Below are 23,824 nucleotides of genomic sequence, written 5' to 3'. Positions count from 1 at the left end.
AACAAACAAACACGGAGAGACTCTTACTACTTTCCTTCTCGTCTACGCGTTTATTACCGCGTTGACTTTCTTTTTCTGTTTCCCTACCCTTCAAGAAGAAAGAAAAGAGAGAAATAAATAAATAAATAAATAAATAAATAAATAAATATATATATATATATATGGTATGATAACAGTAATGATAGTTGATATTAATGAGACTATGTGTTTCTTTTATTTTTATTTTGGCGTTAGTGGTGGTTTCGCATTACAGCCTTAAAAAGAGATAAAAAGATCACATTAACACTGCATGTACACTTTACCACGGAATGCCCATACGAACAAAGAAGAGTTAAAAAAAAAGAGAGTCAAATTCCCTTAAAATTCAAAAAAAAAAAAAACCAAGAAAAAATGAGAAACAAGACTATATAAACTACTCTCCCCCAAATTATACTGTAAGAAAGGTTTAAAAAGAGATAAAATAAATAAATAAATAAATAAATAAATAAATAAATAAATAAATATATATATATATATATAACTGTGATGATAAAGAATAACCCAATGGTGAACAAATCCCCCATTTCCTTTACAGAAAAATCGTCATCAAAAGAAGGAGAGAACGAAAAAAAAAAAAAAAACAACAACAACAACAATTCAGACAAACTTTGATAAAGGAGAACATGCATGATCCTCCATTTTCTCTCCAGACATGACGTTAAACCATTTAACTCTCTCTCTCTTTTTCCCCCCTTTTTATTCCCTATCTTCTTTCCTGTCTTGTTTACATACCCGCAGCAGAACGGCTACGACCAAAACGACGTCTCTCCATAGAAAGAGGTTTCCGTGGTTTCGTCATGGAGGAAACACAAAATACATTTTCAACACTGCGGTGAAGTCTCCATTGTTGTTGTTGTTCTCTCTCTCGTGCGGCTGCGGAGAAACGTGAGGCTAAACGTGCACGTCTTTCTTTACCCATTCGTATCATCACAGCGCAGAGAAACACAACAAATGCCATCACACGCCACTTGGATAAAATAGAATGTTCACCTCGAACTGGTGATCTTTCATTTGAAGAGGAAAGACTTCTTGCGGTGTTTGGCATCTCAGCTGTTCTTGTCTTTCCACGCTTGTCAAGACCAATGATTCGATACAATAATGGGGATGAAGTCCGTTGAAGAATTCCTTCAACTGGAGGGGGTGGAGAGGCCGTTACTGATGTAGTAATATTATTAGTAATATTATTATTATTATTATTGTTATTATTATTATTAATGTTATTATTAGTAAAAGTAGTAGTAGTAGTTGCTCTTGTTATTGATTGTGAGGTCGATAGAGACTCTCCACCTTTTTTCTTCTTCTTATTCTTATTCTTATTATCATTATTATTATGATCTGTGTATAATCCACGAGAGGGACTCACTGCGGCTGCTGCAATCGATCTCATCACCTCTGCGAGTTCTTCCAGTCGTATACGTTTCATTGGATCACGGTTAAGAAGACTGAATACAGCACGACGTACGGTTTGCCTATGGGATGAAAATGAAACCCGTTGTGCGGCCATCATAGTAAGTGTGAGGATTCCCACAGCGAAGACATCCACATTCACACGATTATGATAAGAATGATAATGATAATAATCTTCTTCTTCTTCTTCTTCTTCTTTTCTCTCTTTTTGTTGTTGCTGTTGTTGTTTTTCTAGTGTTTGATGTTTATGTGAAATGGCAAATCCCGTTATTTGGACGTGTCCTTCCTCATTGAGAAGTACTGTCCATGGTGAGAGGGCCCCATGAATGATTCCACGATGATGAAGGAAGAGAACACCCGTAATGATTTCACGTACAATGCGACTAAACAATAATGGAGTGAATTCATATGAAAAGAGATGTGGATGAGAATAATGTTGTTCTTGTTCTTGTTGCATGATAATAGCCAATGGTTGCATCCCATCTATGTATGGATGAACCATAAGTAATTCTTCTCGTTCTTCATTTATAACTATATTTAATACTGGGGTGATATGAACATGATGAAGATTGCGTAGATCATACATACGTTGTTTCCAAGATGCAGAGAAGGGAATTAAGGATTCATCCATCCATTTCCCATCATCTTGATTTCTCCATAAAGTATCCATTTGCTTATTTGGTTCTTTACAATTATAATTATAATTGTTTTTACGGTTATTATTATTATTATTATTATTATTATTATTATTATTATTATTATTATTCACAACAGCAGTAGAATCACCGTGAGAGCCATAGCAATAGAGACGTGTGATAACAAGATTATGTGTGGTAGAGTCTCTAGCCAACATCACAACAACTTCTTTTCCTTCTCCCCAGTTTAATGGAATAAGTGCCTTATATCGTTTCTCACCTTCATGCCCCTTCTGAAGAAGAGAATAATCAAAGGAATAGGAGGAACTCTTATCATAATTCCCTTCATTACAACTATCGATTTCATACTTTGGCTCTTCTTCCTTTGTTTTTTCTTTTTCTTCTTTTATATATTGCAGTTCCTCACTATCTGTATCCATTAACTCCAATACATGGTGATTGTAATAATAATGATAATGTTGGCTATTGCAGGAAACACTGCTGCGTCTCCTTGTTGTTGTTGTGATGATATCATGCGATTGGGTTGGCCTTAACGCACTTCTACTCTTCATAGAATGTGCCCGATCTCTTCTTCTCCGTTCCTGTTCTCCTCCTCCTCCTTCTCCTCTTATTATTATTTCTTCTTGTAGTCTTTGTTGTCTTTGCAGGGGTGGTGGGAGCCTTTGTGTGAAGAAGACGGTGGGCGGCGAGACGGCTCTATCCATGATAACAGTATTCATATCCCAATCCCCCACACCTTACACAAACACCAAATCTCAATTGGAAGGCGTCCTTTATATATATATATATATATATATATATATATATATATATTTATTTATTTGTTTGTTTATTGTGAAGAAAGAAAAGGAAAAGGAAAGGAAAAAGGAAATGAAGCAGTAAACACAGAAGTATAATAAAATAATAAATAACACAGTTGAGAAGTAGAAGAAGTAAAAGAAGAAAAAAGAAATAAATAAAAAACGAACCGAAATCAGCTTTACAGAGTTATATTGCCTCTGCTGCTCATTGTTCCGCAAAAAAAGAGAGGAACTACAACAAATTCTCCATCTTTCTCTCTCTCTCTCTCAGAGAGATAGATAGAAACATAGGAATGTATAGAGATACAGATATATATATATATATATATATATATATATAGATAGATAGAAAGAAAGATACACACACCAAATAAACATCTGAATGGTATGAGAACAGTGAAGGAATACGAATACGACGAAGGGGAAAGAAAAAACAAAACAAAATGAATGAGATAAATGTAAAAAAAAAAAAGAAAGTGCATACTTTCTTATGTGACCTAATATCACAGAGAAATATTGTAACAGCAATAATAATAATAACAACAGTAGCAGTACATAAAAAAGAAAGAAGTACAGTCTTACAATTGACTTTTAGCACTTCTCTCTTGACAATAACACATTATTTTCCATCTTTCCCTTCTCCTATCCTATATTCGCTTCTTTTCTCTCTCTCTCTCTCTATCTATCCATACAGATATTCATTTTCTATCTCTTCTCCTCCTTTCTCTTACTCACGCAGCCAGTTTATCTTTCTTTCTTTCCTTCTTTCATATATATATATATATATTCCCTCCTTCTCTCTTTCTCTCTCTCTCTGTTAGTTGGTTCGCACCTGATAGTCTCCACTCTGCGTCACATACCGCACCCACGGCAGTGCCTCATAATTTGACTTCTCCGTTACTTTCAAATAACGCACTTGAAATCCCGAGGCGGTGAAGAATGGAATTTCAAACTTCACTTGAATGGGTGCCTTCGCCACAGCCTGCGGATCACTACTACGCACCGATGGGAGATGAAACTTGCAGAGACAACTGAATTGTTTGCCCCCACCCACACCGCGCAGACTCCACACCAACACACTGGACTCCGGGGCATATCGCAGTTTCCCCATTGTACACTTCGCCTCTGGTTTATTCGCATCACTTGGAATGGGAATGAGAAGATCCACAAAATTAGCGGTTGTGGTTCGACGGAAAGTTGTGCGGGCTGTGACGGTCATTTCCACTTGTGTGGCACTTCGTCTCGTAACAACACATTCCACCTGCACGAGTGGGGAGATCTTTTTACTGGAGCGATAAGTCATGAGTTCAAAATCCCCATCAGGGGGAATAAAGGTAATGATACGATCACTTTCAAATTGATTGAGTCGTACACATTGATGGAATTTCACATCTGCCATTTCCACTGCACGGCCTGTACGGCCACCGGTAATTCCCAACATGGCTTTATCATTTAATCCCAATTTAAGCGTTGGCATACCAGAGAGACGAACACGCATTTTAAGTTGACCGACAATTTCACTTGATAAGGTTTCACCTTCTGGGGAAACGAGAATATTAATACTCTCAATCACATCTAAGAAGGCTTCATTTCTGCGGTATTTATATTTACCCGGCATTCTCCATGGGGTTCCACCACCCATTCCTGTTACTGCCGCTGGAAGTTCCTTCACCCGCAATTTCTCCTCTGGTAATAAATAAGAAATAAGACCCTCTTGTGTAATATATTCCTGTAATACCTTTTCTTCTGTATACTGTGGTAAACCAAAATCACACATCTCATCCATTAATTCATATACAATCACAAAGTTATCCATTACGGTCTCTTCAGAGACGTGTTTAAAGTAATTCTCAAACACCGTCACACAACGACGCATAAACGCAATTTGCTGTAATGGACAAGTGTTTATTTTACTCACCATGAGGAAAAAGACATCATTTACGCGGATAAAACAGTAGGTATGTCCTTGTTCCTCAAATACAGGGGTTACACGGAACTCTTCCTCATCCAATACACGGCGTTGAAAGACTGCGGGTGGATTCTGCGCAATATCTCCACGGTATGAACGACAGATAAGAGGAGATCCTTTACTGTCTAAGATGTAAAATACCGATGCCATTTGATCACTATAAAGTAGAAAATAATTAAAAATAAATAGAAAGAAAGAATCCCCTACGGTACTACTGCTTCTACTATTGCTCTTTCCACCTCCTCACTACTAATAGTACTACTATCACAACAACAACTACTGCTGCTGTTGATTATGATGATAATATTGATGATTTTTTGAATTTATTTTCTTTTTTTTTTCCTTTTTTCCCCACCACCACTAGACTGAATCACAAATAAAAAGAAGAAGAAGGAAAGAACCATAATAATAATAATAATAATAATAATAATAATAATAATAATAATAATCTCTCTTTCTCTTTCTCATTCCTTCTATGATATATATATAAATATATATCCAATACAGAGGAATAGAGTATTTAATTAATTAGTTAATTAATTAAAAAAGAAAAAATAGAATCCTACAACGGTAGTGGAATATCAAGTGCGTCGAATCCCAACATAACAGAGATTACACGATCACTACACTTGCCATTACGCCGGAGTTCCTCCAGTCTTTCACACAAATATTCATTCCCTTTTGTATGCTCCACATCACAGTACATACCAATACCATATGTGCGGATGGGTTGTAATAACTCTACAAGACGAATGACATCATCCATACAATAATGTGTGGGGTGTCGCTTACCAGGTCCATACAATAAATCAACAATCAACACATCAATCTTCACAAGATCTTGTAAAAATGACATGGCCGCTTCTGGTATAAAACTAACATCCGAAAGATAAACAACACAACTTTTATCTTTAATATCAAGAGGTGTGGCTCCCACACTATGAAAGGCAACACCACGACCAAAAACAAATCCAAGCGACATGTAACCCGCTCCATGTTCCACAGGCACAGCATACATTGGGAAGTCTGATCCAAGTGCTGGAATGTAAAAAGGTGTTGGGATAGTATCTGGAAGGGTAAAGAAATCTAATGCAGTAGATCGACGTTTACCAATATTATTTGAAATCTTTTTTTGTTTACATTCTTCAGTGAAATGCTGTAGAAGTGCCTCATGAGCTTCTTTAGATTCTGGGGCAGGACCCACTAAACGACTATTACGATAAATATATCCAAATTGCTCTTTCATATTATTTACTGTTTTCGCAGAGGTATAGGTTGAAATATACTGTTTAACAAACCAATCATCATTTTCATCTACAGTCATGTACTGTAAATCACGCAAGTCATCTATTCCAGCCACGGCATCTGCGTGATCATGTGTAATCAATAAAGCATCTACATATTGAACCTTATGTTTAGCAAGTACACGAAAATAGGCATCACGAAATGTTTTTCCACAATCTATGAGTATATGCTTAACAGCTCCATCTGAATGAGAGGCATCACGTGATGGGACTGTAATGAGTAAACTAACATTATTACGTCTATTGGGTCCATTCATATCCTTTAATGCCGCCGCACAGGCACAATTACCAGAGAAGTGACCAATAACGGGAATAGCCGTAGAGACACCTGAACCGACAATTGTAATAGAAAATGTGTTGGTTAAGGGAGCATTCTCTTCCTTTTTCACCTGCTGCATATGTAAAAATCCGTCAAGCCTTTACTATTTAATCTATAGAATAAGGAAAGCAGCAGAAAAAAAAAAAATAAATATATAAAAAAGATATTCTTTTGATTGTATACACTTTACACTTTAATCATTTCAAGTCATTTTAAAACCCCATAAACCAATATTTTCTTTTTTTGCAATTTTCTACTTCTAGACGTAATTCCCCCACCCAAACTCGACTCCTTTATCTTTATTCCAGATCGTATATCAATATAATATATATATATATATATATTTATATTTATATATATATTTATATTTATATACAGTTTCTCTTCTACACTTTATTTTCCTCTAGTTCCATCAACATCCCTTATCTCCATACTTCTTCCCCTTTTTTTTTTCTCAGTACTCCTCTGAGGACCAGGCAATGAGACACACCGCACGTTCATACCATGCCTGCATCTTCACCTTTACAGGATCCACTTCCAGTTCCACCACTTCTAACATAGCATCACGCCGTGGATTTACATAAAATGGAGTAGCCAAACGACCACTCGTCATATCTTGAGATGCTAATCGCATTAATAATGAAGATTTTGAAAGCATTGTAGATCCATCAGATACAGTACTTGTGGCCACCGCTTCCCAATATAAGAGAGCACCAACCGTTGTAGAAGGTACAGTAGAAGTTGCAGGAAGAAGATTACACTTATGATCCTTCTCATCTAAAGTACAAGCAGAACATAATGTTAATCCAATAATATGCCAAGCATCGGATTGTTTTTCCTTCTTTACCGCATGTGCACGTGTGGCATTTTCAGATAAAAGTTCTAAACGAAGTTGTAACTGTTCAAGAGAGCGTTTATGTCTTCGTGCGGCTTGTTGTTTAGTGGCTGTAAGGAATGCACCAGGCCAAAATAAAAGTCCAAGTGATAAACATACACTTCCAATAGTTTTATTTCGTACAGCCTCATGCAAAAGACGTGCTTGTGTAAATCGATTTTGAAAATCTGCCATCCATTGATCCGCTATCGTTGGATATGTTTGATAGAAACGAGACCATTGTGGAGGTATTTGATCTTTTAATAAATAATCCATCATCTCACGTTGAATGGCTACAGGTTTACGTGATCCTGTGCAAATGTGTTCTAATGTTTGTAAATCATCCATAATTTCACGTAATCTATCCAATGCAAAGGTATATTCACGTTCAATAGCGACTATAGTGGGTTCATTACTGTTAAGATTAGATATTCCTTCTTCTTTTTCTTTACTTATTCCTATAGTAACAGCATCATATAATGGAACGAATATACGACGCCATGCTGTACAGAAACGTCTTATTTTTTGTCCCCATCGTGTTTCTCCAAACCCTGTTGGAGTTATTTGTTGTAATGGAGTAGAATAACTATGATCTGATCCACTTTCGGGTCTTTTATTATTATTATTATTATTACTATTCTTTTCATTGTGAATAATAAATCCTTTTATAATTTCATTCTCCTTTTCATCAATAAGTCGAACTGTGGTGAGACGTTCTAATGTAGCGACGGCATGTTGAGATGAAATAATACGAGATGCACTTGCAGGAAGACGGGCCCATAATGGAGTTCCTGATTCTGGTAATGCACGTACCCAAGTTTGAACATCTTGTAATGATTGAATATTTCTACACGTGAGGAGTTCATTAATTTCTTTATCTTCTGTTAATACAAAGGGTCTATTATCATCAAAGATAACATTACTCATAAATTCTGCACATAGAAAATCTAAGAGTAATTGATCAAATTCATTAATAATTTTACCACCATAAAGTGTTGTACCAATAATAGTTTGAAGTGCAGTCCATGGAATACGATCACGCTGAATACCCTCAATAGTTTTATCATTACTATTCTTATTATTATTCTTATTACGAGATGCCACAACCCAACTATCCACAGATTGTAAAATACGCCAATACTCCGTATCATTAAATTCATATCGTGTGGTCCATCCCATTGGAATATATAATAATCGTTCCATCACCACTGCGTGTAGCCATGCCGCTGCTAAATAGATTCGTTGTATTTCTGGTGGTTGACTAGCATGTACAGAGAAGGGTTGAAGTGCCCCAACCGTCTGCAAGAGAGAAGATTTCATCCCTGGTGGAGGTTCATACACTAATACCACAGAAGCCTCTACAAGACTTGCAGGAAGTAAAGAAGAAGATTCCATACATCGTTTACTTTCCCCATCTCCTTTTTCCTCAACAGTGGTTAAGGTTAAAGAGGATGTTGGAGTAGATTCTATAGATAAGACAAGTCTAAAGTTACGATGTAAATGTCCTTCTGAACACTCACGATGAATACGTTTCTCCACCGCATCTGCGTAGGAACGTGCGAGATGAATATTCTTTAATAATACCCATAATCCATCACTCATGGCTTGTGATAAGAAACGATCTGCGGCTTCTATTCCTGTTGTGCTTCCCATAACGGCTACTCGCAAAGGAACATCCATCGCCTGTGCGAGGGCCTCTAATTGAAGTGTGGGATCACTACCGGCATTTGAAACGAGAATAAGAGGCGTGCGATCAGAGAGTTCGGCCTGAACTACCGCAAGATCAGGAACTTCCGCTCCAAAGAAGGTACTGATCACACCATTCTTCTTCTTATTGTTATTATTATTATTATTATCATTATTATTATTATTATTGTTGTTGTTTGTTGTTGTCTTTGTTCCATCAAAAAAGAGACGCAAAAATTCAAACACCGCCGATGTGAATGCATCTCGACGGGTATATAATAATAAAAAGGAAGTGATAAAAGCACGTCGAGTACGTTCCCCAGCCGCATTGGTTGGATTCATATGAAATGGTGGTAATATTTCATTATAAGGAGCCGCAGAGGCGAAGTACTGACGCCACAATTCCGCATGTTGTGGATTTAATAGAGATTCTCGTACAACTGTGAAGAGTGGTCTACGCAACATCACCGCAAAGGCACTTTCAGAAGAAGGCACACATACACCACATTCACGTAAAATAACAGGAATTCCAGAAACCGTATTTCCATTATTAATATTTTTACTATTATTACTACTAGTATTCGTAGTGGTAGTACTAACAGCACTGGCAGTAGTAGTATTAGTAGTAGTAGTAGTAGTAGTAGGAGCATGTAATGCATCCTCAAACCAACTCCATTCTTCTAATGTAATCTGTTGTCCAATACTATCAGGAATACCACTTCGAAGTTTTCCAAGAATAATAGCAAGTACAAGATGATCTTGGGCAAACATACCACGTCTTACACGATGATGGACAAGATTAAATACTTCACGTGTTAATACTTGTAAACGTACCATATCTTTTTCTTTAGATACTGTTTCTTCTTTTTCTTCTTCTTCCTTCTTTGGTTCTTTATCTGAGGGACTTGTGACTTCATGACTCTTATTCGTCATGTTGTGATGAGAGGGTAATACATCTAATGCATCTGCAAGAACACGGAAAATAAAATCTACACTGTAATGATAAAGTCCATGTAATTGTGAAAGACGACGTAATGCAAAATACATCTTTGCTACTACAGCAGCAAGTGGTTCATATTGAGCTTCTACTGTTGTAATTGCTTGCATAGATGCTTCACTTTCTGCAATACTTTCCTTTAAAGCATGTGTTTCCGCCTTTAATTTACCAAGAGCAATTGTTAAGGCATCATTCTCTAATAAACCCCCTTCACTACGTGCAATGGATGTAAGTAATTCCTGTTCTAATACCCGTAATCGTAATTGATATTCCCCTTGTACACGTAATACATGTGCTCGACGGGCATCTAACTCTGGGTGTTCATGCAGTAAAACACGATGTCTACACTGTGCTCGTAGAGAAGATTCTGTAATAGTGAAATTCACTAAACAGACTTGACCAGCCACACCAGGAGATGGTTGATAATGGGAATTACGAGTGACAAGGAAGAGACGAAAAGAGGCGGCAATCTCCACATCTTGTCCACCAAGACGTGTAAGAGAATGTCCACCCACACGATGAATTTCTCGATTCATTAATGGACTTAAAGCAGGATCTATAAATTCAGCATCTTGCATAAGAATAGGATAACCAAAACGTACAGCCATATCCAATTGTTTTAAATAACCAACTTTACTAAAACTTGTCTTTTTAATATTATCTTTAGCATATTGTTGTAATAAAAAGGCATCTGCAATTCCACTAGGATCAATAAGTAAAGGATAACGTTGACAACGACTTAGTATCATGGCATTTTCTACACAAAGATTATCCTTTGGAAGTCCATACTGTTCCCATAATAATCGTTCTTTAGGAGTTACTAAATACTCTACCACACTACGTAGATGTTCACGTACAGGAATTTGTAATTCCTGTAAACATTGACGCCAACGTGGAAAAAGAAGTGTTTGTCGTGTATATTCATCAAAGTAACCAAAATAAGCAAGTGAAGCAGCTGCAAGAATACAATCTCCAATAATAGTATGAACTTCAGTATCAAAACTCATCGCTTCTGATTCCCATCGTTCACGTTCTTCTAATAATTGCTGTAATAACTTTGTCGCCGTCTCACATCTTTTGGCTACACCACTCATTGTATTTTTAATAGTTGCCATCTTCTCTGTCATGGCTTGATAATCTGCTTTTAATTGTAATAAGGATTCCTCCATTGCATGTATTTGAGATTCTGTTTGCGCTAAATCGGTTAGTTTTGCGGCATGAGCCACGGTAAGTTGTTCAATACGAGTTCGTAAAGGTCCCATCGCTGCATAAATAGTGGCATAGTTTATCTGTGCTTTTGCCCATTGTAGTAATGGTCCAGCCGCTTTAGAAGCCCGATAGGCCGCTTCCACTGTAAATCCATCATCTTGCAACATCACCCGAACAGTTTCCCGGGCTTCTTCACTTACACTACGTGGTTGAAAGGCTTTCACTTCACTAAGGAAGTCATCTCGGCGAATATGAAGTTTAATCACATCCCAATCATCTGCTCGTTTTTCTCCCATCACAACAAGTACCGTCTCTAGGACTCTTTTTACCATTAAGGGTGGAGTGGTGTAGGCTCGTATTTCTCGCAAATATTCGGGTTTAATTGTATTTAATGCCACTTCTGCTTCTCGTAAAGCCGGCTCCACCTCTGCGAGTTGTTGTTGGACATTCGCTTTATCCAGTATAATAGTTTTTTCCTCTTCGGAGAGTTGTTGTCGAAGTTGTTCTGCTGCCTGTTTTTCCTTTTTAGTGGTTTCTGTATCTGTAATAATACGATCTAACATAACTTGTGCTTTTTTACTATTTTCTTCTAATACCGCCTCATGTTCACGAAGTTTTATCCGTTGCTGTTCCACCTCATCGGAAACCCCATCTAACTTGGAGAGACCACTACGAAGATGAACTAATTGTTCTCGTGATTCCCCTTTCTTTTCTTCATATAATAATTGTAATTGTTGTACACAATCGGCAAAGTGTCGTGGAGTAATAAATGTACCATAATGGGCATTTTGAAGTCGTACAAGACGATTAACATCTTCTGTTATTTCATGAATACGACAAAGAGCATAGGCTAAGGCATCTCGTGCCTCATCTTCACTTTTTTCATAAATTCCTTTAAAAGAAAACATAATATCAAGATGTTGAGTGAGTCTTCGTGTGAGTTGATATCGGGTACTACGATCCCAATCTCCAAACCAATCAATCGTACAACGATTAAATAAGGCAGGACTTGCTACCGCACGATTGGCGAATTCTCCAGATGATGGATCTATAGTAAAGACAACATGTAAATTACGTTTTACATTACTAATAAACCATCGATAAAGTTCTTGATCAGAAGTGGTATCAATATAATTGGCAGATACCATAGAATCAAGTCCCTCTAGACCTGTGGCCATATGATCTTCAGAAATAGCATCACCAACAGTACTCATACCATGATTATTGGTATTCATACTATTAAATGATGATAACCCTAATCCTTGTTGTTGTTGTTGCTGTTGCTGTTGTTGTTGTTGTTGTTGCTGCTGTTGTTGTTGTTGTTCTTGTTGATAGTGTTTTTGTTGTTGTTGTTGTTGTTGGGCTTCAATACTACTTCGTATTTCTTCCATTAATTTTCCCCATTCATCCCCATCAAAGAGACCTGGAACCTCACCAGATGCCAGTAATGCATTCATATACTCTAAGAAACTGGATTCCAAGATATTACTATCATCAAAGATAAAACAAATACGTTCTAACTTACATCCAGCCCGACGTAATACATCACGAAGATCTCTTTCATAATCATCTAATTGATAATTACGATGAACACCGAGTCTAAATACAGTCATTCCATTCATCCATGCTACCAATTGGGCAATAATTGTTTTTCCCACACCAGAGGATCCAGCAAGAAGCATATGACCCAATGGTTGCCGCAAAACACGATCAATACGAACAACATGATCCACCATCGCATCATACACCACAAGTTTCGCATCTAATTCCTCTTCACAAAATAATTCTAATTTCTCTTCAATATAAGCTCTGAGTTCATCTCTTCCAGATTCCACATATGTATGATGAAGAATAGTGGAATATAAGACAGGTCGTCTAAGGGCAGCGGCGGGAGATGCGGCATCACGGAAATGGGCCACAAAACATCTATCAATTGCGGCATCTGCCCATTCCTGTTCAGATCTTTCAACCAGTCGATCATAAAAGACACGAAGTCCTTCATGAACGGCGAGTCGCACAAGTCCATCCACGTGAATTCCACGTAATTCCGATTCATTCCATGTTTGTAATGCGGAGTGAATGGCACGAGTCCAGCGAGAGAGATCACGTGGGGAGTAGACATAATGAGGTTGTTGCCATGAGTTAAAACGAGATTGTGTAGCTATATACATATCAACCATAGATCGTGCTAATTTTTGTTCCGTTTGGGTTCGTAAGAGAGATTTATTAAAAGATAATACTGCACGACAGTAGGAGATGTAAATAATATGTAAACTTTCTTCTGTTGGGAAATCTACAAATAAAACGGGTGCCCAACGAAGAAAACGATGAGAAAGTGCTACTCGTCCTGTATCGGTTGGTGGATTACAAGCCGCAATCACTTGTACATCTTTTACTGTAATCCAAGCATTATCTCGACTACGATAATATCCACCACGTTCAATTAATTGTCGAAGTAATTGAATAACCGATTGTGTTCCATATTGATCTAACGCGGGAAGATTAATTTCATCACAAAAGAGTAATAATCGTTTCCCTCCCGCAGGTGACATCACAGGCCCACGTACCGTACTCTGCACAACACAATATTGTTCTAATATACGAATTACATTTTCCGGTCGTGTTCCACTTGAAAAATTCATAAACACCGCATCATATTCCACAAAGTGTTTAAGCATAGATGCAATGGACATAGTCTTACCAGAACCAGGCGGTCCACAGAGAATAGCCGCATTTCCTCCACCAATCCATGCCCGTAAAATATCCTCATGTCGACAGGTATCTACAGTGGGAATAACCGTATCACTACAAGCCACTTGTTCAGGTCGAATAAAGGTTTCCTGTACACGTTCTCTAATAGCCCGCCAAGTACCAGTTTCCGCATCTGGTGAGATATCTAATAAAGAAAGAAGACCACTACGACTACTGGTAGGATTATTTACAGAAGTAAAGTAAACTTCCACTTCTTGTGAAAATCCTAAATCCAATACCAAATGTTTACGAAGTTCATAACTAAAGGAAGCACCAAAACCCCAAAGAACAGCGTAGTCTAATAAATTTTTAGCATAATTTTGTATGATACTATTAGAGGGAATTTGAGTTTGTAGTTTACGTAAATTCCATACTTGCCAAATACCATCAAGAAGAAGTGATTGTACACTTCGAAGTAGTTGTAAATCATTTAATTCCATACTGGCTTGTTTTCGATAACGTTCTGTATGAATAATACGAAATGCTCGTTCTAGTAAACCATCTTTTGCAAATGCAGAGGCCCATTCATTTGCCATAATCTCTTGTAATTCTAATACTTCACGTTCTACATTACTGAGAACATTCGCACGTCGCATAGAATTATTATTATTATTATTATTATTATTATTTTGAGTAGTGTTATTCAGATTTCCACTCAACTCATCATGATCATTACTATTGGTTTCCGTTAATATATCAGAAGCACTTCCTCCTACTGGACCTGTTGTTGTCATTGTATTAGTATTAGTAGTAGCGGCGGCTGTTTCTAAAGATTCCTTCACACGATTAACACCACTACGAGCCACCATGAAATAATTTCCACATGAACGTATTTGTTGTTGTCCCTCTTCCTCTTCATCATCTCCCATATCGGCAAAACGTCTTTTTCCATTCTTACGAACTAATGGTATACGATGAAAAGCACTTAAATGTCGATTTAATAAACTTGTAATTGGAATAGTCCCACGACTAAACCACACCATACCACAACGGGATACAGTTGCTGGAGTAGCATAACGAAGATCTTGCACTTCAAACACAATACGCACAGACGGTGGAAGACTAAGACGTTCTCCATTTGGAAGTGTATATACTTTATTATCATCCAATAAGGAGTTAAGATTTTCCACCCAATGTGGATCTACATCACCGTCAAAGACAATCCAATGTTGTTGATGGGCACGATTATCACCCATTTCATTTCGAACAATACGGCGAAGGATTTCTGTAAATACACCATCTTTCCATTCACGTGTAGTGGCATCAAATACACCAAATAAATCTGATTTTTTTAAGGCTTTAGGATCAATTACATACGCATGAGCCTCAAGTGGACTACGATTCCTTCTTTTATCTTTCTTTTCCTTTTCACCATGATTAAAATTCTCATTTATATCTTCATTAGGATCATTTTCTTCATTATTATGATCTTCCTCCCCTTCCCCTTCTTCCCCTTCTTCTTCCTCTTCTATATCAATAGGGAGTCTTGCCATGGCTCGCAAGAGTGTTTTCCAACAACTTGTCTTCCCTGTACCACTGGCCCCTACCAACATAAGTCCATGCCGCATTTTACGTGTATGATATAATTGACAGATCTTCTCTACCCACGCCGGTGTGGCCGCCAGTCGACTCTCACGACAGACTTCTTCAATTGCCGTTCGCAGTGCCGTCATAGTAGCATCTGGAAGTGGACGACCAGGGAAGAAGTCTCGTAATAATGGATAGAAGAGGGAAACATCTTCGGTAACTAAACGTGGGGTGACACTAAGGATAAGACTTCGAAGGACTAATTCACATTCCGCATCATCTAATGCACTCGTCACCCCACTTTGTATAGTCTTACTACTTGTAGAAGATGAAGTTTCAGGATTTAATTCTTCTTTCGTTGGGAGTGCAGCTCGCCGCATATCACCTGCGGTCATGAGAACAGACTTTAATGCACGTAATCCAAAATCATAGTGTGGTTGTCGTGATAATTGTTCTGCACATAAGTGAAACAATGGAACAATTTTCCGTGAAAGTGTCTCTGCTGTTCGAAATCCTTGTGCAAATAACATTACTTCTGCAATAGTCTCACAATCAGGTGCAGCCATAGTCATACTACGAAAGAGTTGTTTAAGATTACCAGGTAAATTAGAACGACCGGCAAAACCTGGATTCATTGTAATAAAGAGGGCAACATTTTCTCGTAGTTGTACAGTTTGTTGGGCGAGTGTTACTGTAGGAGACTGTGCTCGAAGGGCTTCTTGAATTGTTTGAATTTGCTGCGAAACAGCAGAAAGGACACGTTCTTCTAATCGATTAAATTCATCAAAACAACCCCATGCTCCTACTTGACAGAGACCAAGAAAAATACGACCAATAGCATGAAAATCAAAGGTATCATCACAGTTAAATACCAAAACATGTCTACCCAATTGCATACCTAATGCTTTTACAGTTTCTGTTTTACCAGAACCTGCAGGACCAACAGGAGATCCACCTAATCGTGTATGAAGAGCTTGTGTTAAGGTAAGATAACATCTATCTGTTAAAGTCGTTTGTACAAGACGTTTATACCAACCAAGATACTCAAATCCATGAAGAAAGGTTGCATCTGCCATTCGACATTGTAGTTCTGTTCCATCATTACTTAAATACATTCGAAGTACACGTAACCATTCAAAATCTTCAGCAGATTTAATACGTTTTAATTCAATCGTTCGAGAAACATCTCTTTGGTAAACAGCAATAGTAATAAGTTCTTCAATAGCCTGACGTAATGCCTGGGTTACGGATGGTGAAGTCACATCTAATGCCAATTGATCTAGTAATTCTACCATATGAGTAACGGCTCTAGATGCTTCTCGTTTTCCATTTCCTTCTTTTTGTCGGATTGCAAAAGTTTCCTCTTGCAGTCGAACCCACCAAACTTGAAAAGCCAAACAAACAACTTGTAAAGGAAAAGATGTCATCCACTTAGATGTTACTCGTCCTGTTTCTGTTAGTGAATTCACAGCTAATACAGTCATTTGATGTAGAGATTCTACCATACAAGTTTCTACTTCAGCAAGCCAATCATGTAAGGCTCGTCCTTTTAATACCACAGGACGAATAATTTTAATAATTTCTCCTTCTGCACTTCCAAATCCTATAATATGAGTTACCATATCATCATTATCATGATTACAAATAAGACGGGCAATAGCGGTAAACATTTTTGGTAAATGTTTTTCTATAAGAGCAGGTTTACTACTATTCCCAAGAGTTTCAAGTAAATCATCATCTCCAACAAAGAAAAATCGTGGAAATTGAGATCGTTGTAAATCTAAATATGTACTAAGAGCTCGTTGTACTCGAGAAAGTTGAGCTTCCAATCGCTCTAGTGATGGTAATAATTTGGAATCATCAAGAAATTCCTGAGCCTTCACGACAGGTACTATACCTAAATTAGATTTAGAAGGCATTAAAGTCATAAATTCACGTGTGGCTCGATCAAATTGAATAGCATCATTTGTGAGTTGATGACGAATATCGGCATTTCCAGTAAAAATACCATCTAAATGAACCCAACGTCTTTGAACAGCCATAAGTACTTCCAGTACCCGTCGTAAAAGATTGAGTCTATTTTCCCAATCTGTAACCATAGCAATAACATGTTGTGAAGTAAAGAAAGGACTTGATCGAAGTCCTTGAAAAGAATCCAAATCATCTGTAAGTCTTTCAAAAACAACATCCCATCCTCTAATAAGTACAAATTGTTGTTGATAAAGTGTTGTACTGAATTCAAATTCATTCCAAAAGGAAATAATACGTACCATTTGAGCTTCTAATCGTCGTTCACCTTGTGCAAACTCTAATACATCATGATAGACCTTTGCATTTACTATGGGATCACTACGCCAAATATCTCCTACTGTTAAGATATCTAATCTCCAGGAAACATGTAATCGTGATTTCAGTGTAACCCAATGTCGTTCAGCTCTTTCTAATGGTGCCATCGCATCAGATCTTAATTCATCCATTAATCGTCTACAAGCCAGACGATTTTCAATACTACGTTGTAAATCCATATATGCTTGATGACTACGAACAGCTTCTGGGAATTCCCGTACTTCCTTTTCTAAAGTGAGAAGATCTTCATGTAATTGCCGTGGGGCCATTTCAAAGAATGGGGTTCGACCAAGTACAGCTAATCTCTGATAAGCACAGGCAATATGATCACATACCCATTGAAGTTCTTCCATTCGTGCAGTGATGGCTTCTAATTTCACCTCGGATAGGAGTGGGACATTAAGAGCACCTTGAACATTTAAGAGTTGTTCTCTCTTTGTTCGTAAACGACTAACACGATCTTGTAATTCACTAAAACGATTATGTAAAGATTCTACAGTTTCTTCTTGATCTAAGAATTGTTGTTGTTGTTGTTGTACTTGAATATCCATATCTTGAAGAGCAGATTCAAGTTCATCAATATGACGTCGTAGTTCTTCTTCTTGGGATTTAACCGCTTCTCGTAGGAATGGACGTCGGAATTCTAATGCCTTCATTTTACGATCAATAAGTTCACGATAAGCACGAAACTCTTCCTTTAGTTTTCGAACATGAATCCAAGAATCCGGTAGTGAAAATCCTTGACGTTTTAAATAATCTTCTGCAGGTGCTAGTGAGGCAATACGTTTTTCTGTATCTTGTAAACTTGTTTGAATTGTTGGTAATTGACAAAGGAATTTCGCAGCATCATCTGTATCGTTAATCACATTACAATTTTCTGCCAATGCACGTTCTTCTATAATATGATGATAACATGATTCTAACCATTTCTCTACTACATCACGATATCGTGAATGTACATACTGGGTCATATTATCAAGTTTCCTTCCAAGTTCTTTTTGAGCATCATCAGCTACAATTACAATTCCTCCTACAAGTGTACTAGGTTGTGTATAATCCATTTGTTTACTTGCTAATTCACGTATTTGTTGTAACGCATCTCCCCATTTCTTAAGATCATCTCCAAGTCGTTGTTGAAGTACACCAACTTCAATATTCAATAGTTGTTGACCCATTCGCCATTGAGCTTCCACTTCAAGTGTATCTTGAATACATTTCTCAATGGCTTGTAATGGTTCTACAAGCGAACGTATATCTATCCACTCTAACAATCTATCATATGTCCCTCCTCCTGATGTGATTGTAGAGAATAATGAAGCTGTTGGAGTTGTTGTTGTTGTTGTTGTTGTTGTACTCACAGTTGTTAAATCAGAAATCATTTGCTGTGATGATGATGATGATGATGATTGCAATTGTGATTGTTGTTCTTGTTGTGATTGTTGTGATTCTTGCAGTAGTGTTGGCATTCTATGCACCCAAGCAAAAGAACGATTTAATTCCCCCAACCAATGATGTCTACACGCCGCAGCCGACATGGATAATCCAATCTCCTTAAACACCACACGCATACGAACCCGTAACGGTTTGAGATGAAACTCTTCTGTTTCCACGCGGGGATCCAAAAACTTCGGATCTCTTCCCATTGAGAGAAACTCATCCGTCCATCGCCGCAGGTGTTCTTCTATTTGCCAAAGCATTGCCGCATTTAATCGGGGTTGAAGTTGTCGAATCCACCATTCTGTATGGACACAACACTTTAGGGTGAGACTATTCACAAGTGCACACATTTCCTCTACGCGGAAAACAATCATTTCTGCTTTTTGAATTTGTCGGCCTCGCAGGAGTAAAATCCCACGTTCCATATTCGCTGCGATCTCACGTACTTGAGCCGCCGCGAGACTAAAGGCATACACACGTTCAGAGAGTTCCTGTAGGAATTGCTGAACACGTCCATCATCTGACCAGCGAAGTTGGGCTCCATCGAGAAAGGATTGATAAACACGAATGTAATCCTCAGTGGCGAGATGGATCATTAACTCATCTTCACCATTCACAGCAGCCTCAAAGGCGTTAATGAGTTCTGTAAGGCAATTGGCAATACGGAAACGTTCTTCATTATGACGGAAAAAGGAACGTATATCACTTACAAGTTGTGCATGTTGAGTTAATAGACGCATACTATCCAACATGTGTAGATCTCGTAAAAGTGCAAACATCTGACGTGGAATATGAGGCATAACCATACGCTTTGTATATATTCCACTTTTATCGTTATTATTATTATTATCATTATCATTATTATTATTATTATTATTATTACTATTACTATTACTATTATTATTACTATTCTTATTATTTTCTTTACCACTATGACTCTTACTGGAATTGTTTTTATTATGTATACCACTTCGTATTTCCACTAGCTTCAGCAAACGACCCTTCATCGTTAATGTATCTGGGAATACATCAAGTGCCGCAATGCGATGACGGACATCTTCACACCATTGAACTACACGTTCTTGCAGTCTCTGTTCAATGGTATCACAGAAGTTTCTCACATCACGTACATCATCATTATTATTATTATGACTACTACTATTCTTATTATTCTTATTACTATTATTATTATTATTACCACTACCACTATTATTACTATTATTATTATTCTTCGCCGCCGTTCCACGTTTATCACCCACACAAATAAGCATTAAACGTGATTTGGCATAACTAAGCGCATGTGGATCATTTAAAAGTACAAACTGTTGTGCATTTTGTATATAAGCATCCCGTGACCATTCCACCTCATCTTTTGCATGTACAATCTCAAGATAGGCAAGTGCATATGCCGTACCATGGACTTCCGAGTCTAACTCCAATTCACATGTAATAAGATCTTGTAATGGATGACCAATAAACTGTGCGAGTTGCTCATTTAAACACCAGCGATGTTCAATTGTACGTAAAAGGAGTAATTGATGCCATCCAGTTTCGGAAATAGCATCACGTCTAACCAGATAGGCTTCAATTTCACGTAATATAGACTTTTCCCACATCATACGAGCCACCACAGAAGTAACACCAAAACGAGCTACACAAATTCGCATCGCATCTTGACAACGTTCCGTATCAAAGTATTGTTCTCGTACATCTTTCATTTCTCGATTGATTTGTTCTAATAATGCCATTTGAAAACCAGATACAACGGCTTGTATCTTTTCACGTCGAAGTGGATAAAATCTTGCGTAAATGCGATAAAGCGAAGGACCACTATTTCTCTCTCCAACTCTTCCTGCCGTTACAGCAACAGCCGCAATAGCCGCAGCCGCAGTGGAAGAGGAAGTGGTGGTGCCTATGGAATGAATATTATTATTATTATTATTATTATTATTATTATTATTATTATTATTACTCATTTCCTGCGCAGTTGCTAACATTGTACCTACAAGCCGAGCAAGACAATCATCAATATTTGATAATTGACGTTCATAAGCCGTGAGAGCCCGTTGAAACTCTGCCGTGCCGGTTGTACTTATATCCCATAAACTTCCAGATGCCGTGACTTCCGCTGTAAATCGATCATACGCCTCTGTCAGTTCTGCACAAAAGGTAGAAGGACTATTCATCATAAGACTACCATCTGAAAATGTTTGTCGTAAGGCTCGTTCGTAATGAAAGTGTTCATTCACAAACGTCCACAACTGTCGTGCACGGATCAAAACAAATAAATGATAAGGTTGTTGATTTTGATTTTGTTGTTGTGGTTGTTGTTGTTGGGATTGTTGATTTCCGTCATGTGTGGGTATAATAGACGATATGGAAGAAGATGAAAGTCCTTCAGATCGAAAGAACTTTGCAGCTTGTGTATATTGCTGCTGTAGATGATGGAGTTCATGTATAATTCTCCGTAGTGATTGTAATTGAGCCTCTGGTGTTTGCATATGCAGAATATCATGTCGGGTAATAAGAACAACAAGTCTCTCTGCTAATTCTCGCATAATACTATCCAGTAAACGCATACTCTGTGATGCTGGATATCGTGTTGGACGTGTAATAGAATCAAATATAGTTTGTACCAATGCGGTATAATCCTGTTCTTCTACACTATCAATTTGTTGAAATGGCACATCTCGCAAGTGAGCTAAATACTCCTGTACGAGTTGAACATGTTGTTTAAACTCCATCTCATAACTTGTCTCTACACGATTACTGAGGAGACGGTGAAGAAGTCGCCATTCACGGCTTTGAAGTTGTCGAAGGAGATTTTCAAGCCAACGTAAAACGGCTTGCCAGTACGCTACCTCATCACGCACACTTGATATTTCTCTTCTATCAAACTTCACAGAAAGAACAGAGGAACAACCGTGTCGAACAGAGATTAACTGCTGTAGGAAACTTGGATCTGTACGTTTATCAAGACCAATAATCTCCAGTAACTGTTGTTCATCTGCTGTTGGGTAAGAAACACAGAGTTCAAGGAGATCGGAATGTACAAATTGTTTTAAATCCACCTCTGCAAGTAATTGATAACGAGATCGAATAGAACTAACGAGATCTTGCATTTGTGAACGCAAAACAACTTCCCGTTGTGTGCGTAGAATGGGTTCATACACACATTGTAGGACAGCCTGCAATCCTTCCAGTGGTTGCCGCATACCAACAGCATGAATGTTAAGTTGTCGCAATGTCAAAGGTTCATTTGTTGTTGATATTGTTGATGTATTTATTATTCCATCACTATTATTTCTCAAAGAAACAAGAATACAACTCACCATTGACTGTGAAAAGGGTAATGGAACCCACGCCCTTTCTTCTCTACTTTCTCCAGTTTCTCCACTCTGTTCAGTGAAGGGTGTAGTAATAATATTAGTATTAATATTAGTAGTAGTAGTAGTAGTAGATCCCATAATGCCTTCCTTTGCTGGGGATTTACTTGGAGTGATGAATACAGTAGAGTGTGTTGTATCCGATTGGGGATGAAATAATCTTCGCAAGTCATATGTGGCCACAACTCTTCGCTGTGGAGATGTATCTGTGGATGTTTGATAATATACAAACTCACAGAAAGCCACATGATAATTGAGATTATTACTATTACTATTACTACTATTCGTATTTCCACCCCTACGATCATCCTTTTCTCTTGTTGTTGTTGTTGTTTTTATTGGTGTTGAGGTGCTGTATTCTTTCTTTTCCCCATCGTTTTCAGTCTTTTGTGGTGTAGTCTCTACAAGAAGAGAAGCGTCTCTCTTTTCACTTTGCATTCGTAATAGTAATAAAGCCTCCCGCACTTCTTCGTCAGTGGCGGATTCCATCATGGAGGAAATAAAGTGAATAACATCATCTGCAAGCATGAGACTACTATTGGACTGCGGATACCCAACATCCTGGGACATGATAATAAAAGCAAATAATAATAACAATAATAACAATAATAATAATAGTAATAATAGTAATATATATATATTTCACAGACTTCTGTTTTTCGTTTGCTTCCCTTTCACTGTACTTTGATTTCGTTTTTTTTTTTTCTTGTTTTTTTCTTCTTTTTTTTCTTCTTTTCTTTTTTTAAAATTCCCTTCTTTCCCCCTTGTTTTTTTTTTTTTTTTTTCTCTTCTCTCTTTTTTTCTTTCTGCCTGGGTTTGTTTCGATTGGATTTCTTTGTATTGTATCTATACACCTATGCACGCCAAGCGCGCTCCTGCAAATATACCCACAAGTGTGTGTATATAAAAACAAATAAAGAAAGAAAGAGAAATAAAAGAGACAAAGAAGAGAATTAGTACCGATATATAAATATATAAAAAGGAATCACTTGAAATAACGGAAATACATACATACACACAGAGAGAGAAAGAGAGAAAGAGAGAGGGGAATCTAGAAAAAAAAAAAAAAAAATCATCAACAAAGCCCGATATCGTCTGGTAATGACACCAAAATCAA

General features: G+C 37.5%; 4 protein-coding genes across 4 annotated transcripts; all 4 read right to left on the bottom strand.

The window, feature by feature from the left end:
• Positions 1 to 763: 763 nt before the first annotated feature.
• Positions 764 to 2,821, bottom strand: TM35_000192220 (uncharacterized protein; the record flags this gene model as incomplete). Its single annotated transcript, XM_029026720.1, has 1 exon — positions 764 to 2,821. One exon carries the CDS (start codon positions 2,819 to 2,821, stop codon positions 764 to 766), a length of 2,058 nt encoding a protein of 685 aa, XP_028882044.1.
• Positions 2,822 to 3,719: 898 nt separating this feature from the next.
• On the bottom strand, positions 3,720 to 5,021 carry TM35_000192210 (AP-1 complex subunit mu; the record flags this gene model as incomplete). The annotated part of the gene is made up of 1 exon (XM_029026719.1): positions 3,720 to 5,021. One exon carries the CDS (start codon positions 5,019 to 5,021, stop codon positions 3,720 to 3,722), a length of 1,302 nt encoding a protein of 433 aa, XP_028882043.1.
• A 412-nt stretch (positions 5,022 to 5,433) lies between these two features.
• TM35_000192200 (uncharacterized protein) lies at positions 5,434 to 6,573 on the bottom strand (the record flags this gene model as incomplete). Its single annotated transcript, XM_029026718.1, has 1 exon — positions 5,434 to 6,573. One exon carries the CDS (start codon positions 6,571 to 6,573, stop codon positions 5,434 to 5,436), a length of 1,140 nt encoding a protein of 379 aa, XP_028882042.1.
• A 375-nt stretch (positions 6,574 to 6,948) lies between these two features.
• Positions 6,949 to 23,277, bottom strand: TM35_000192190 (putative dynein heavy chain, cytosolic; the record flags this gene model as incomplete). The annotated part of the gene is made up of 1 exon (XM_029026717.1): positions 6,949 to 23,277. The coding sequence occupies one exon, from the start codon at positions 23,275 to 23,277 to the stop codon at positions 6,949 to 6,951; it is 16,329 nt and encodes a 5,442-aa protein (XP_028882041.1).
• Positions 23,278 to 23,824: the final 547 nt, after the last annotated feature.

This window comes from Trypanosoma theileri (genome assembly GCF_002087225.1).
Source record: "Trypanosoma theileri isolate Edinburgh chromosome Unknown TM35_Tth_19_V1, whole genome shotgun sequence".
Classification (NCBI taxonomy): Eukaryota; Euglenozoa; class Kinetoplastea; order Trypanosomatida; family Trypanosomatidae; genus Trypanosoma; species Trypanosoma theileri.
Note: the sequence above shows the minus strand (reverse complement) of the source record. Positions and strands in the feature narration are given on the sequence as shown.